This window comes from Phaethon aethereus (assembly GCF_964289735.1).
Source record: "Phaethon aethereus genome assembly, chromosome: 2".
Lineage (NCBI taxonomy): Eukaryota > Metazoa > Chordata > Aves > Phaethontiformes > Phaethontidae > Phaethon > Phaethon aethereus.
Window position 1 is genome coordinate 168,498,160 of NC_138582.1, and position 16,005 is coordinate 168,514,164.

At 54.8% G+C, this 16,005-nt stretch overlaps 1 protein-coding gene across 1 annotated transcript; it reads left to right on the top strand.

The window, feature by feature from the left end:
- Positions 1-9,068: 9,068 nt before the first annotated feature.
- ZBTB47 (zinc finger and BTB domain containing 47) lies at positions 9,069-15,492 on the top strand (the record flags this gene model as incomplete). Its single annotated transcript, XM_081996725.1, has 5 exons — positions 9,069-10,373; positions 13,535-13,682; positions 14,286-14,401; positions 14,821-14,965; positions 15,125-15,492. The coding sequence occupies exons 1-5, from the start codon at positions 9,084-9,086 to the stop codon at positions 15,490-15,492; spliced, it is 2,067 nt and encodes a 688-aa protein (XP_081852851.1). The 5' UTR covers positions 9,069-9,083.
- Positions 15,493-16,005: the final 513 nt, after the last annotated feature.

The window sequence follows — 16,005 nt, forward strand, 5'->3', positions numbered from 1 at the left end:
TAATAATAATAATAATAATAATAATAGCGGAGGGAGGCTGGTTGCACTGGCAGCCAGGGCTCTCGCCTGCAGCACTGACCTATTTTAGCAGCCCATGGAGTTTTAGAGGGGGTTAGTTTGACTTGGAGAGAGCAGGCCTGAGCCGGGAAGATACATGGAAAATCCCTTGGGATGTGCCGTGCCCATGGACTGAGGTTCCCGGTACTCTGGTGCCTCCCCCATCCCTAAAAAGTGTGGGGTTGTGATTGCCCCAGTGATGGCTCCGTGCTCATAATAACACCCCGGGAGGTGTTCGAGCGGCTTTTTGGAAAGGGGAGGAAAGTGCAAGCTTGGAAAAATAAAGATACAGCGCTGACCCTGCGCAGGAGCTGATGGCCGGGGTGCCGGGTTGGGGTCGGCACCCCCCGGCCCCGATATCGGGGGTGAGCGGAGCCACGCTCGGCCTGCGAAATTCCTGCTGGCATTAAATCGGGGGCTGTGAAACCGCCCCTGCATCCCCTCCGCAGGGAGATGCTGCTGGAGACCTCCCCAAATTGGGCGAGGGGAGGCACCGGGGCGGTTTTTGGGAGCGTTTCATGCCCCGAGGTGGGGATGGAGATGCCCGGAGCCCACCCAAGCAGGCAGCCCTGCGAGGAAGAAGGGGAAAAGTTGGGAATTAAACCTTTCCTCCACGCCTTGCCTCAGCAAGAACCAGAGGAAAATTTGCTTTACAGAGCAAAAATCCTGCTTGGAAAGATATCAAGGGATTTCTTTTACTTTTTTTCAATTTTTTTTCTGAATCTAAGGTGAAACCTGACTGGGTGCACACGTTTTGGCTCTGACGGCGGAGTTTCCCCAAGGATGCTGGCTGGGCTAAATGCGGCTCCGGGGCTTTGCCAGGGCAGCCGGAGGGTCCCCTTCGCCACCCAGTTTGGCTTCACGGCGGAGCTTTGTTCTCCCGGCGAGGAATTAACGGCGTGTTAGGTTATTACCAGGCAAACGCCGAGTCGGGCGAGATAAATGGCCTTGTATCTCTGTCTGGTGTCTGGAGAAGAGGCATGTCACCCCCTCATAAAAACAACCCGCAGCTGCCTTTGGAGGTGTCCTCTTTGTAAAGGGGAGGGAGAAGCAGGAGGTTGCCTGCGAGTCGATTAAATATTGGTTATTTTTAAGATGCAGATTTCTCTGCTGAAGGAAAAATAGGGAGAAGCCTTTTGCCGATGAACTGAATGTGTCAAAAGATCAGAGGGTCTTTTGAAGGTTTCGGGGGAATCATTGATTTCCCCAGCTTCCCTCCTCGCTCTGGCTGGAGGAGAAAACTAAAGGATCTCCCCTGCTGCATTTAAGCCTTTTGAGATGTGGACGTGGCAATGGCCTTGACAAAGTGCTCTTCGGGAAGAGCAAGAGCTGAAGTTTTTGTTTTGCTGCCAAAAGGGGATCCCCAGGTCTCCTGCGTGGTTTGCGTCCTCGATGTCCCCTGCCACCCCATGGGACCTGTGGTCCCTGAAGGGCTGGAGGAGCGGGTGCCGGTGGGGGGGACGAGCTCAGGGTCAGGCTCTGTGCCACCTGCCCCTGGGTTTTTTCTCTCTTATTTCTAAAAGAAATGCGTTGTGATGCTGGAGCGGTGTTTGCAGGGCAGGGCTGGCCTCGCTGGGTTTCCGCTCGTGGGTACACCTGAGGATTTGTCCCTGTGCCCTTTGAGGCTGCTGTCCCCTCCTCAGCTGTGGCTGCCTCTCCTGATGGTGAAACCTGGGTTGACTTTGGATAGGGGGAAAGACTGGAGGTGCAGATATGATGGGTAGAGGACTTAATTACAGTAAATTAATGATTATATCTTTTGCCCAGAACCAGGGCTACTAACACCTTGTCTGAGTTGAAGCCGTGCTCCCCGAGCAGCTGTATTTGCTGGACAGCTGTGATAAAAATAAGCCATTTTAATGCACGCTCATAAAAATGTGGAAGTGTTGGGCAGGAAGGATGGCTGGACCACAGGAGCACAGCTAGTGCTTCCCAAAGAGTCTCTGCTCAAGGTTGGGTTTAGGATGGAGCTGGATGTGGGAACCATCCCTGGGGTCAGTGCCAGGGTTTGGAGAGGATGCTCCAGGATGGAAAGCCCTGCCCAGGATGTTGGGAGAGGCTCAACCTTGGACCTCACTGGCAATTTTGTCATCTGCAGTTGTGTTAGGAAATGCCGTGGGTTTAGGGTCTGAAGGGGGCCGAGTGTGGGGCAAACCTTGGAGGTGTCACATCTCATCTCGCTGTTGACCCACATGGAAGATCATGGTGGCTTCCCCAGGGTTGGGCACCATGGTGCTGGGGAGGGGGATGCTGCCCTCCAGAGCAGTGTCTGGGAGGCGGCATCATCCATCCATCCATCCATCCATCCATCCTGCTTTCTGGGGATCTCAGCCTCTTTGTGGCCATTCCATGGCAGCGTGTGGCTATGGGGCTGGCTCGGGGATGCGATGGCTTCAAGCTGCGCACAAGTGGTGCGGTGGCTGCTCTGTTGCACCCGTCCATGCTCCCTGCACTGAATTTGGGGCCCCTGGGGGTCCTATGAGCCACGGGGGGCTTGGTGCATCACGTGCCCTGCTGCTTCCATCCCCTCCGTTGGTGGCACTGGGGACACCCATAGGGTCCGGAGGGGGTGATGCTCGTCTCCTCGGCAGGCTCGCGCCGGGCCGGGCAGTGGTCCGGAGCCAGCCCCTGGCGCAGCCGCTTGGCTGACGGCCCAGCTGGGGAGGTCAGCGTTGGGTTCTGTCCTTGTTTCCTCCCTCGATCTTTCTTCCGCTTGCCCTTCCCGGGCAGGGGAGGGAGGAGGACGGTGGCTTTGTGTGTGCCTCCGTGTCCCCCGGGCTCTTCCAGCCCGGCAGTGGCTCCGCGGGGGGTCCCGCATCCCCCAGACGAGAGGGCGGCATCCCGTCCCTCCCGCTGCCCGCTCCCGTGCCGGGGCGGTGGCTCGGGGACGTCCCCATCAGCCAGGTGTCACTAGCTGTGCCAGGCGCTGGCAGGGACCCCCTGGCTCGGCCACGTCTGGCGCTTGCCAGGAGGACACCGGCTCTGCCGAAATCCAGCAGCATCCGTCCGGGGTCTAACCCCAGACCCTGCCACGGGCTTAGTGCAGGTCTTGAAGTACCTGGAGAGCTTTTGTGTCACGTGTCAGGTCTGGCCGGAGCTGCGCCCAAAGAAACCCCTTTCAGCCCTGACTGAGGGGACACGGACAGACGGACGGGTGCATCCAGCCCGGCTTCGCTGCCCCCACCCTCCCGCCAGGGCAGAGGGATTGGTGCTTGTCCTGGGCGGAAAATAACGCGGCGGCGGGCTGAAGCCTCGGTGTTTTTGCAGCAGGGAGGCCGTGCCCGCGCCGGGGATGCTGCTTGCCTTCGCCTGCGTTGGGACGGACGCTGGGGTCACCGAGCAGAGCCGGGGGCTTGGTGACGCCCTCCGCCATCGCCCGTGCCGGGACAGAGGGACCGTGTCCCCGATGCCGTCGCGGAGACGGCGGCATCCCCCGGTAGCGGCTTTGCGGTGTCGCCTCCTTGGGCCGGTTTGGGGATGGGCCCGTCTGTCCGTCCTTGCCAAACGCCGTCGTGGCTTTGCCGCTCTGCGTGTGAAAGAAAAAGGAGAAAGATGTGGCTGCTGGGGTTTAAAAAGTTAAAAAAAATATATAAATAAGAAAGCAACCAGCCGTTAACCCTCTGCGGGCTGTGCTGCGGGGGAGCCAGTGCCCACTCCCAACGGGGCGAAGCCTTGAGCTGCTCATCCCACCCCGTGCCCTGGCTCTCCCCAGGCCGTGCGTGGCCGTGGGTGGCCGTGGGTGGCCGTGGCGCTTACCAGAAAAGCCCAAATGAGCCTTTTCCCCGTTTGCAGGGGGACAGGGATGGGGGAAGGATTTGTCCCCCGTTCCCTTGCGTCGAGGACGGTCCCGCTGGGCCTGGCATTGCTGCCGGCTCCCCAGGCTGCTCCCTGGAAAAGCATCTTTGAGAGGAAGCCTGTAAATGCTGGATGCTATTTAAAAAAAAATGTAAATGAACCAAAGGGGAGGACAAGGAAAAAAAAAACCTGGGAAGCATCTGACTGTCCCCCAGCCAGGCTAATGCTCTTCTTCACTCGCGCAGGGGCTGGGAGGTGTTTTTTGGGGTGCCCGACACCCCGGGGTGGGACAGGCTCTGGGAGCATCACGGAGCCCCTTCCCCTCGCTCCCCCTCCCTGAAGCCTGCATACGGCTCTATTTTGGGCAGCCTCCAGCCCTTGAGACAAGCAGACAGGCGAAAAATCACTACTTGAGGCAGTGTCACCACCGTCCTACAGGACGTGGCCATCCCCAGCCTCCGGAGCTGGGATGGGACCGTGCCCGGCGGGCACCCGGTCCAGCCCTGGCAGCGTCCCGGCGGGCAGGACGCCGGCGGTGGGTGCGTGGGGCCATGTCGGCCGGTGCCTCGCCAGGCGGGGCTGCGGCCGAGCTATTGTTTTCCCTTCCTGCATGTTTTTCCGGATAACCCTCCCCTAATTAAATAAAAACACCCGTCGGAGAAGTGAACAACCCCCCCCCACCCCGCCCCGGCCCCCTGCCCGGGCGGGCGAAGCGCCCAGGGGAGAGGTCCCCGGGGAGGGGGACGGTGGGCAAGCGGAGCGGCGAAGGTAGGCGACAGGCGAGGGGAGGGCGCGGTGGGAGGTGCTTTAACCCGCTGTCAGGTTTCCACGCGTGGCCCTGGTCCAAAAATGGGTGGTTTTGGCGATGTATGGGATGTCTACGGTCCAGGCGGCGCCGCTGGTTCTGCGGCGGCTTCATCCCGGTGCATCCCGGTTTCGGGAGTTGTGGGAAGACGGGAGCATCACATCATCCTTAAAAAAAACCCCTGAACCTATGTGGCCTCAAAAGCACGGAGCAAAGGCTGAAGATCTCATCCAAGGGTCTTGAAAGCAGAGGGCAAATTATAGGGGATTGAGGATTAAAACCCGACGCGCGGATGTTTTTTTGGAATTTCTAACGATGCGCCTTTGTGTCCTTTGAATTAATTTGTAAAAATCGTTTTTTAATGCTGTTTCTTTCTTTAGCAAAAGTCAAGTTGCGGCATTAAATAGTTTCAAGCAAGTTCGTTCTCCCCGAAGCGCAGCGGCGTTCAAATTGAGAACAGGACGTGTGTTTTTTGTTTTTATTTTCTAGAGGAGCAAGTGCAAACGTCGTATTCAGCTACTTATTAAAGCACTTTTCTTTAATGGAATTCAATACTGAGGGTGGACGGTAAATGTTTCAGCGGTTGCGGGTGCTACTGGAGAGCAGATTGCTGTTTTTCCTGGGAGTTTGGGGGTTGAAAACTTTTAAGGAAATCCCCTGAATGGAAACTGGTTCGTGGGCAACTGGGCCAACCGCTCTGCCCGGTGTGAAGCGGGGACTTAAATGTGCTTTTTTGCTGCAAAACCCCCGTCTTCGTGCTACTATTTGTGGTCCTCGATGCTTTGGTGACGAGGGTGATGGACATGGCTATAAAAAATAAGTAGATAGGTTGGTGAATGTCAGGGATGGTCTTTTGGGGGGCTGCAGATACGCGTATTTAAATATATCCAGGGTGACCCAACCTGCCGGCCCCTTGCGGGGGGTTTGTTGCTTCAGGAGCATTTAGGGATCTGACTCTTAATACCTGCTAAGATAAATAGCCTTTTATCTTAGCACATTGATTTAAATCCAGCAGCAGCCTCCTTTCAGGGGGGGTGATCGGGTGTGGGTGTGGGAAACCGAGGCACGCGGCGGGGCGCGGGCGGGGAGGGAGCGGGGCTGTGCTCGGGCTCCGTCTCCTCCGGCGGGTTTTTGGTGGCTCTCCGGGAGAGGCTGTCCCGGTCCAGCGAGCGTCAGCATCCGCTTTGGCCGCTCTTCCTTCCCTCCTCCTCGCGTCGCCCGCCGTCGGGGCTCTGCAGCCCGCGTCCCGCGGTCCCCCCTCGCCTCGAGCATCCTCCCCGTCCTCCAGCCACCTCGCCGGCCGATTCGGGACGGGGCTTTGGCAGCACTGCTTGAAAATGCTCTTAAAATAGAGCCGGAGGGCAGCGTCAGGGCGGGGAGGGCTGTCTGGAGGCTCCGCCGTCCCCTCGGGGTGGGGACTTCGTGGCCACGCTGCTTTCGAATAATTTTTTATGGGATTTTTTTTTTTTTTTTCCCCCCTCGGTGCCGACGACGGCAGGGCCGTGCCCGGAGGCGGCTGGCAGCTTCGGGGCTCGTTCTGCACCCAGCAAGCGCCCCGAGTCCGGGCTTGGGATGGGCTGGGTGACCGGCTCCCGCGGTGCCGTGTCGGGCTGCTCGTGGGACTAAACCGACCCGGAGGGCCAAGGTGGTGATGGTGGAAAAGCACAAAGCTCTAATTTTAATTTTTTTTTAAATAAGTGTTTTTTTTAAAAAAAAATTTAGAAGTATTTTTTAATTTAAAAAAAAAATAATTAAAATATTTTTGTTTTCTCAGGGGAAGGGGTAACGGTTTAACTGTCCCATTAATTGGGATTAATCAGGCTTCTCCACTTTGACGGGGTTGCAGGGATGGGAGCTGCCAGACGTTTTTTTGGGGGCAAGTTGGGGTCTTTCTTAGGATCTCACCCCGGCGGGCGCCTCTTGTCTTGGCTGGGGCTCCAGCTCCAGGCGAGCTCACGAAAAGCATCTGATAGCAATAAAGAGCAAAAACCTCCCGCTGACAAGCCCAGGCTGAAGTCACCGACGGGACGCGGCCAAGACACGCATTGTCCTTGCTGCTGCTGGGACTGATTAAAGCCGCCTGGCAAGCCCCGGCGCTGGGTGAGGGGTCAGCCCCTTTTGCCAAAAAACCTCAATCCGGAGCAAAAAAAACCCAAAAAAAAACCACCCCAGCTTTTGTTTTCCAGGCTGGGCTGTGCGGAAGCGGTGCCGCCCGGCGGACCCAATTCTCCCTGTTTTGCACCCATTTTTCCGTGGCTGTGGTCGTGCCGAACTTGGGGTATCCTGTATTGGGGAGCGAGGCGAGATGGGGGAAAAATCTGAATTCAGGGTTTGTTTTGTTTTTTGGTTTTTTTTTTCATAGCGAGACTCCCTGGCAAACGGCAAACCGCTCTGCTGAAAGCTTGCTGACTCTTCGGCGTTCGATATTTAGATTATATCATTATTTATTTTCTGTGCGCTTGCAGGGGGCTGAGCCATCCAAGTTCCTCTCGTCGAAATGTCCTTGGCAGTCGCGAGGCTTCAAAAATGGGGGGGGTGGGGTGGTGGTGGATGGATGTTCCAGCTGGGATGAAGCATTTTACGACAAATATATATAAAGAGTGTGGGGGTTTTAATACATATATTTATATATTTTTTATATATATATGTCTAGAGAGAGAGTTTAAATATAAATAAAGATATTTTTAAAGATATTTTTAAAAATATAAAATATAGATTAAAAAGTAAATATTAAAACCCCCTCATTTACTCCCTCTTTGCCCCACTCCAGGCTGCAGAGACAAGGGTTTGGAGAAGAACTGTTTTTCTCCCTGTTTTCCCTGGGTGCGAGCATTTGCTGGGGCTCTCTGGGGCCCTCGGGACGACCCGTTTGTTGGGTGGGTTGGTTGCTGAGCAGAAATTCAGTGAAAATAAAAAATTTAGGCAGGAAGGGGGCAGAGGGTTTTTTTTGCTTGTTGAGAAAACAGAGAAGAAAACACCCTTTTTTATTATTTAAACATTTTTGTCTGTGTGTGCTTTTGCCTTTGGCTCACAACAACAACAACAACAAGAAGATAAACAAAATGTGTCTTGCTGGAATTCGCATGTTGATCAAGAGCTGCCGTTTGTCCCAGAAAAAATGGGAGCTGAGAAATTCTTTTTGGAGCAGGAGGTGCAGGATAAACCTGGCAGGTTGAACCCTCCGTCTCCGCCACCGCTCTGCGCCACGTCCTTGGTCACATCCCACAATGGCGGAGAAAGAGGGCGTTGACGTGGCCAGATCTGTCTGCTTCCACGAATTGGGTGGTCAGCACAGAAAGCCGATGGGAAGCGGTGGGGAAGGGGTGTCCCACCTGCTTTTAATACAAGGTGCAGGATTTAGGGCATGGGATATCCTTTGCGTTTGGGATGCGGCGGCCCAACCCATCCTGGAGACCGGGATGGGGCGGCTCAGTTCTCCCCGGGAGAGGTGGTGAGCATCCAGGGGTGGTCTGCACCCCGCAAAATACACGTGAGCTGAATTAAATATCCAGCAGAGGCAGCCCGGGGAGCGCTGGCGGTCGCAGCGTTTCCCAGCCTGGGGCTGCCACTCCCTGACTCGATTTTTTCCGGGTAGCACCTTTCCCCGGGCGATTTAAAACGGGCGTTAAACATGCGCATAAATCACCCCGGTGAACCCCGCCGGTGAGTTAGCTGCTAACATCAGTCAGAGCACGTGGCATAAGTCGGTGAATATTAGAGGATATTATGTTTTGTGTAATTATCTTGCAGAAGCAGGGAGGTTTAAAATCCTAATTTCCTTCTATTTAGGGGGTTAAATCTCAGCTGGTGCCTAAAATTGGGTTCCTGCATGGGGCAATGTCCTGGTTTCGGCTTGGATAGAGCAAACGTCCCCCCGGAGCCTCTATCTGCTTCAGGAGGTTGAGGCATCCCCTCTCCTGTGTGACGTCTCCTCCGTGTGAGCACGGGCAGCTGAGCCAGGCTTTGGACCTCCTTGGTGGTGGCTGTGGTGCCTCCTACCCAGGCTGAAGGGATGTCAGTGGGTGCTTGTACGGCCTTGGCCTGTCCTTGCATTGGAGCATTCTCCTCCTTGGTTGAGTCTCCCAGACTCAAGTTGGTGGTGGAGCTTCTTGGCTGGTGTCTCCAAGCTGGGCCTGCTGGTGGAGCTTCTTGGTTGGCATCTCCAAGTTGGGCCTGCTGGTGGAGCTTCTTGGGTGGCATCTCACAGCTGGGGCTGGTGGTGGAGCTTCTCAGTTGGCACCTCTGACTTGGGATGCATGGACAGGGATGCAGGTGGCATGGCCGGGCGGGTGTTTTCCTGGGGAAGGAGCCCTCCTGAATGATTTTATTTCCTTCCTTCCCACAGCTGATAGTCGAAAAAACGACTGACTACCCTTCGGCTGAGTACTCCCTGGTGGAGGATGTAGCCCTCCACTTCACGTGTTTGATGGACAGACTGAACGAGCAGCGCCTCTTTCAGCCGGACCTGTGTGACGTGGACATTGTGCTGGTGCAGCACAAGAGCATCTTCCCGGCGCACAAGGGGGTCCTGGCAGCCTACAGCCAGTTCTTCCACTCTCTCTTCACCCAAAACAAGCAGCTGCAGCGTGTGGAGCTCTCTCTGGAGGCCCTCACCTCACAGGGCCTCCAGCAGATCCTTAACTTCATCTACACCTCCAAGCTCCTCGTCAACTCCTGCAATGTGCAGGACGTGCTGAACGCGGCCGCCGTGCTGCAGATGAACAACATCGCCTCCTCCTGCCAGGACCTCCTCGACACCCGCTCGCTCAGCCTGGCCGCCGACATGGCCCTGCCCGCTGAGGGCTGCGCCGGACCCCCGCCCTACTACTGCGAGATCAAGCAGGAGGTGGACATCCCTCATCCCAAGATCTACGCCCGGGAGGGCAACGACCCCTACTCGGTGCGGGTGGAGGATGGAGCAGGCGGTGGGACGCTCCCGCCGGGTCCAGCCAAGCAGTACTACAAGGAGGAGAAGGACGGTGGTCCGGGTGCCGTCTGTAAGATGGAGGGTGAGGAGTCTGAGGAGGACCTGGACAGCCAAGCCTCCTACAACCGGGAGCAGATCATTGTGGAGGTGAACCTCAACAACCAGACCCTCAATGTCTCCAAGGGCACGGAGGGGAAGGGGGCCGCCAGCGAGGCGGCCGTGATGGGGCGGCCTGACGGTGATGGGTGCGACACAGAGGAGGATGGGGAGGAGGAGAATGAGGAAGGGGAGGAGGAGGAGGAAGAGGAGGAGGACGCGGAGGTGGGCGAGGAGGAAGAGGAGGAGCACAGCGAGGAGGAAGACCTGGAGGAGACAACGGAAGAAGAGGACGATGACGACGACGATGAAGACGTGTCGGAGGTGAAAAGGGAAAAGGGTGGGCAGCCCCACAGAGGCAGCCGGGCATCCAAAGCCACCAAACCTGCCATGGCAACCAGGTCCCAGGAGATGGCCAAGGTGGAAGAGGAGGAGGAGGAAGAAGAGGAAGGCCAGCGAGGGAGGAAGAGGAAGAAGGAGCAGGACGGTTTGGGCCAAAAGGTGAAGCTGGAAGAGAAGCAGCACTACCCGTGCAAGAAGTGCCCCCGGGTCTTCAACAACCGCTGGTACCTGGAGAAGCACATGAACGTCACGCACAGCCGCATGCAGATCTGCGACAAGTGCGGCAAACGCTTCCTGCTCGAGAGCGAGCTGCTGCTGCACCACCAGACCGACTGCGAGAAGAACATCCAGGTGAGCCAGCCCCGGGGATGGACATCCCACCAAGGGGTGAACATCCCACCATGATGGGACATCTCACCCACCATGGAGGACATCCCACCCAGCTACACCATGGGATGGACTCATGCTCAAATAGTATTTTTGATGTTGCGGGTGGCACATGGCAGACAGGAGGGAACCTTGCTTCACCCGTGACTCGTATCTGGGCTCGGGAGGGTCCCATGGTGTCATGGGACTGGAGGTTTCATGCTGGGAGACTGTGGCTTCCCCTTGGCCGGCTGGGTGGAAACATGGAGTAATTTTTGAGGAGTAATTTTTCTTTGAGTTTGTTCAGTTAATCGGGATAAAGCATTGCAAGCCCCTGATGGAGACACACTCCAGCTGTTCCCACCCAGGCTGAAACCAATTTAGCTTAATTCAAAGATTTGCTGACACGAGTTAAACTGGTTTTAATCTGCCTTTTGTGCTCTTTAGCTTGCGTATTAGCAAATTTCCAAATGCATTTGACATCCGTGTGTGGCTTGGGCTCGGTGTGTCTTTCGCCTAATGCTAATGAGATCCTGCATTTGCAAATTGACTCTGTCAAATCAGGGCAATTTTGGGGGGATAGGTAGGCATCCCATCAGAGCAGGTCCCTCCAACCCATCTCCTAATCCCCAACGAGCTGTTCCGCATGACGTTGCCACGACTAATTAAAAAGCCGACAACTTCTGGAGAGCTTCGCCCGTCGTCCTTCCCACCATGACCAGATTTTAAATGATCTTGCAGCTCTCCTAGACGAAGGTAACGCAACCCAAGTGCTACTGGAGCCCTTTGCTGATGGCACCCCGAATAAAACGGGCGATGAAGCAGATCTCGGCGTTGGGGCGTGCGGGGAGTACGGAGACAGGAGTGGTCTCGGCTCAAGTGGGTGACGGAGCCGCTGCCCACGCTAGCCTTTTGGTGCATCTTCCTGAAAAATTCACAGCCCTGAGATTGCTTTTTTTTGGATGCTTTTCCCCAGAACGGATGAGTGTAGCTCCCATACCTGCTGTTTTGGAGCCTATCGTAAAGCTGTGTAATTAAAAATGGGTTTTCCCAGGATATTTCTTCAGGCTCATCTGCTCTCCTGATGGATAACATGGCGCTGTCACCTCATTGCTTTTTTATTTTTTCCCCTTTTTATCCCTTTTCCAGGTCATTTCTGAATAGGATGAACCGCAACTGCCCGTGCGGTGACCTCCCTCCGTGGAAACCGTGGATCATTACCTCTCACTTAGTTGAGCATTTTTAATTTTATAAATAGCCAAATTCACTTCATTTGCTCTGATAATATTGAATAACTTTATCAATATACATGGAATTATAGCTGGATGGAAAAGAGATTTTTTTTCAACTCTAGACCTATAATGGTCTTTTGTTTTTTAACCAGATCCATGGAGGAACTGTTCCTCTTACCCTGTTCGGGTCTGCTGCTTTCTTTTGCTGCTTTGTCCCCAAATTTCATCCATGATGCTTTAAGTGTTAGGCTCCGTCTCCCTCCCTGTGATCATTTCTTATCACCATGGGATGTGGCCCTGCAGACTCCGTAGCAGGCATCTGCTTCCACCGCCTGAAAAACGATTCATCCTTTGCTTTATCAATCAAGTTGTTCCTCAAACTCTTTTTTTGGTTTTTTTTTTGGCCAGCTTCAGTATGGTTTTTCTCTGCAGGAATTTATCTTCTCATTTTTTTCCCTCGTTTGGACATGACTTCCACATTTTTGAGTGACTCTTTTTTGCGGTAACTGAGGACACAGAGCTGAGCCCTCCAGGGCGCTTGGTCCCAGCCCGGGGGCTTTCCTACATCTGCTGCTTTTCCTCTGCCTTAAAGTGAAAGATGCTGCAGGGAAATTTTAAAATTAAAGTGGAGAAAATGGATATTGATGTGTCTTTGATAACAGGCTCTGGTCCTGAATTTGTCCTGAAATGTCTCTTAAAACAGGAATTAAACTGTTCTGATCCCTGGATGTATTTACTCAGGAACGGTGAAACTCAGAGGACTACTCATCTTGGTATTCAAGCATGTCAAGATAAAGACGACAAGTGTTGGGAGTGCTTCTCTGACCCTAATTTTGCCTTCCAGGCACCTAAATAAAAATATATATAGCAAGGTACTGTGACTACAGGGCATAACAGTATATTTTCCACGGTATCACAGCCTCATTCGGTGCAAAAATCTGGTGGAAGCCCATCAATAAGCGTCTGTTCCTCTGGGTAGGAGACAGTGGAGGCTGTGCTGCCTGCACTGCTTTAAGCCCTGCTGGGCTTACTGGTACCGCTCAGCCATGCCCTTGCTAGATGCCTCCAAGGCATGAATTATTTTCTCAGTGCACCTGGGTGGAGAAGGGATGGTTTTATCCCTGTTGGCCAAGAGGAAGATGAGTCACAGAGAGATGAAGGGGAAGGAGTGTCCCTTGGCTGGGTGCTACCAGGTGTACCCATGCTCCAGCCATGGTTTCTTCTGCGGACCTCGCTCTCCCATCTTCCCCTGAGCACTGAACGGATCTCACGCTGAAGTTGGAGCTTTTCCTGGGGACTTTCCAAGAAACTTTGAACTCGGAGCTGAAACAAATCTCTACTGTATCTTCTCGGGGGAGACTTTGCACATCACGTTGTTCTGCTTGTGCTGATGGACTGGGGTTTGGGTCCGTTTTGGTCCATTTGGATATGTTTGGAAACCTCATTTAGTAGTTAAGTATCCGTAATATCTGCCGAAGACTGAAATTGCGCTGCCCTCGCTTGGGCTTCTCCTTGTTCCTGTATTCTTTGCAGCCTTCTAATGCACGGAGGGATGGGTGCGTTTTTTAATGTAAGGGCTTCATTGTGTGCAAGAATAAAATCCCCAGTTGGGAATAGGGCCTTGGTGCATGAGCTGCTGTTTATGCAAGTCCTAATACGTCCGTTGATGGAGATGCCACATCCTTCCCTGGAAAATCATTGTGCCTTCCTCATCCAATGGATAGAAATTTGAGTTTTGGAAGTTTTGAAGTATCAAGGTCTGTAGCAGACTTGCTGGTCGTTATGATTTTCGATCTGTAGGTTTCATAGCGATGTTCCCTTTCAATGGGTGAAGCTGACAGCCTGGTAAAAGGAAAATGCTGGTGGTGCCTGGGCACATTCCCCTGCTTCCCTACCTATCCCCTCTCCTTGCAGTGCGTGACGTGCGGGAAGGGGTTCAAGAAGCTCTGGTCCCTCCACGAACACAACAAGATTGTCCACGGCTATGCCGAGAAGAAGTTCTCCTGCGAGATCTGCGAGAAGAAGTTCTACACCATGGCCCATGTGCGCAAACACATGGTTGGTGAGTGCGGGAGGCACTGGTGCCATGGGGAGAGCTTGTTGAGGATGTTCATCCATCTTTTTGGCAATGAAGGGTGTTTTTTTGTTGCTGTCATGTTGGGATTTTAGGGTTGGGCTTACTCTTGGGTGAGCTTCCTCACGTCAATGCAGGGGCCTTGAAATTTGGCCCAGTATTTAATGCTGAACGTATGTCTGCTCAGTGCTGGGACTGGAGCAATCAGGCATGGCACTGGGGATCTCATTTATTTTATTTAACCAGGAAAAAAAAGACCTCAGAAGTGATCAAAGGAGGGTTTGAATTGTAACCATCCTTCTCTTGTAAAAGAGGACCGGACCACACCAGTGCTGGGCTTTGAAAAGCAAATTGCGCATGGCAACGGCGGTCAGGTCCATAGGGCTTGCAGGCACCAAAGAAATAAAAGGAAAAAAGGGGGGTTGGCAGGCAATTAGGGAAGTACCTGATACGTTCCTGCTGCACATCTTCCCGAGAGGGCTTTGGGTTTGCTGGGGTTGGGCACCGGCATTGGGAGCGGCAGCCAGGACTTGGGGAGATGGGTGCTCGGGGTGCGGGGAGGGTGCCTGACCTTGTTCCTCTCCACTTCAGCTCACACCAAGGACATGCCGTTCACCTGCGAGACCTGCGGGAAGTCCTTCAAGCGCAGCATGTCCCTCAAGGTCCATTCGCTCCAGCACTCTGGGGAAAAGCCTTTTAAGTGTGAGGTGAGATCCCATGTGGCGCCCAGCCCTGCGTCCTCTCAAACGGGCACAAAAATGCTGATTTGGTGGAAAGATATTCCACTTCTTGGGGCTTCCCCTATGCTTTGTGCCAGTGCAGCTGTAGGGATGTTCCAATGCTCTTCCAAACTTTGCATCCTCTCCTGGTTTGAGGGTCCCACCAACCTTACAATGAAATTTGTCTAATGCCAGGATCTGTCCTTACAGTGCCTGGACCTTGCCTCCCACCCCAAGCCCATCCAGCCTGCAGACCTGGCTGGATACGTCCCAAAAAGCCATTTATTTGCGTTCTTTTGGGGGAAAAAACTAATTTCTGCACTGCTGTGACACGCTGGTGATTTGGGGGGGACGCGGGGTGTGTTTTGGGTGCTCATCAGCAGCTCGCCCCCCCCTCGCCCCCGCAGAACTGCAACGAGCGCTTCCAGTACAAGTACCAGCTGCGCTCCCACATGAGCATCCACATCGGCCACAAGCAGTTCATGTGTCAGTGGTGCGGCAAGGACTTCAACATGAAGCAGTATTTTGACGAGCACATGAAGACGCACACGGGTGAGAGCCCCTCGCCTTGCCCCCAGCCCCAGTGGGCAGGCACCCTGGGGGGAAGAGCGGTGGGATGGGGGTAGCATCTTGGGGTGGATGGCAGGATGGGGTTCGGGGGGGGGTAGCGGTCCAGCTACCAGCCTCTCATCCGTCTTCCCCCCCGCTTAGGGGAGAAGCCCTACATCTGCGAGATCTGCGGGAAGAGCTTCACCAGTCGCCCCAACATGAAGCGGCATCGCCGGACCCACACGGGCGAGAAGCCGTACCCCTGCGACGTCTGCGGCCAGCGCTTCCGCTTCTCCAACATGCTCAAAGCTCACAAGGAGAAATGTTTCCGCGTCAGCAACCCCTTGGCTTCGGACACGGCTGCCCCCCAACCCACTGCCAGCCCGGCTCCGCTGCCCCCCGGCCCCGGCGTCTCCCCCCTGCCCCTGCCGCTGCTTCATCCCCTTCCACAGACCCTCCCTCCTCCTCCTCACCTACCGCCGCCCCCTCCCCTGTTTCCCGCGGGGAGGATAAATTCGAACAACAACTAGGTGCCCCCCACCCCGGCCATGCGCCCGCACGGACGGCTCTGCCCTTCGGGAACGCCTCCCCCTGGGGAGCCAAGGCTTTGCTTGCTCTCTGCCCCCCTTCCTCCTTGTTTTGGGGTTGTTTTGGTTGGTTTTTTCCCCTTTTTCTCACCCGTCATTCGCTACGGAGAGGGAGAGCAGGAGGAAGCCCTCCCCGAGGAGCGTGGATGTTGCGGGGGGGACTCACCGCCGCCCGTCCGTAAGGGTGTAGGTAGAAGGCGTCGCTCTGCATTTCATCTTCCCGCGCATCGGCTTCATCTTTGCGCTGGGATGCTGGCGGGGCTCAGAGGAGCAGGATGCTGCGCCGTGCGGGGTCAAGCTCGCTGGCGTTGCGTGCCCGCTCGCCAGCCGAATGAATGCCTGCCGGCGCTTCGGTATTTATAATAAGCCGAAATCTAGCTAGTGGTGCTTGAATCCCTGTACTGTAAAGCTGGTCTTGCAATTCAGGCTCTTTTCCCAAGAGGTTGAGAGGTGGGC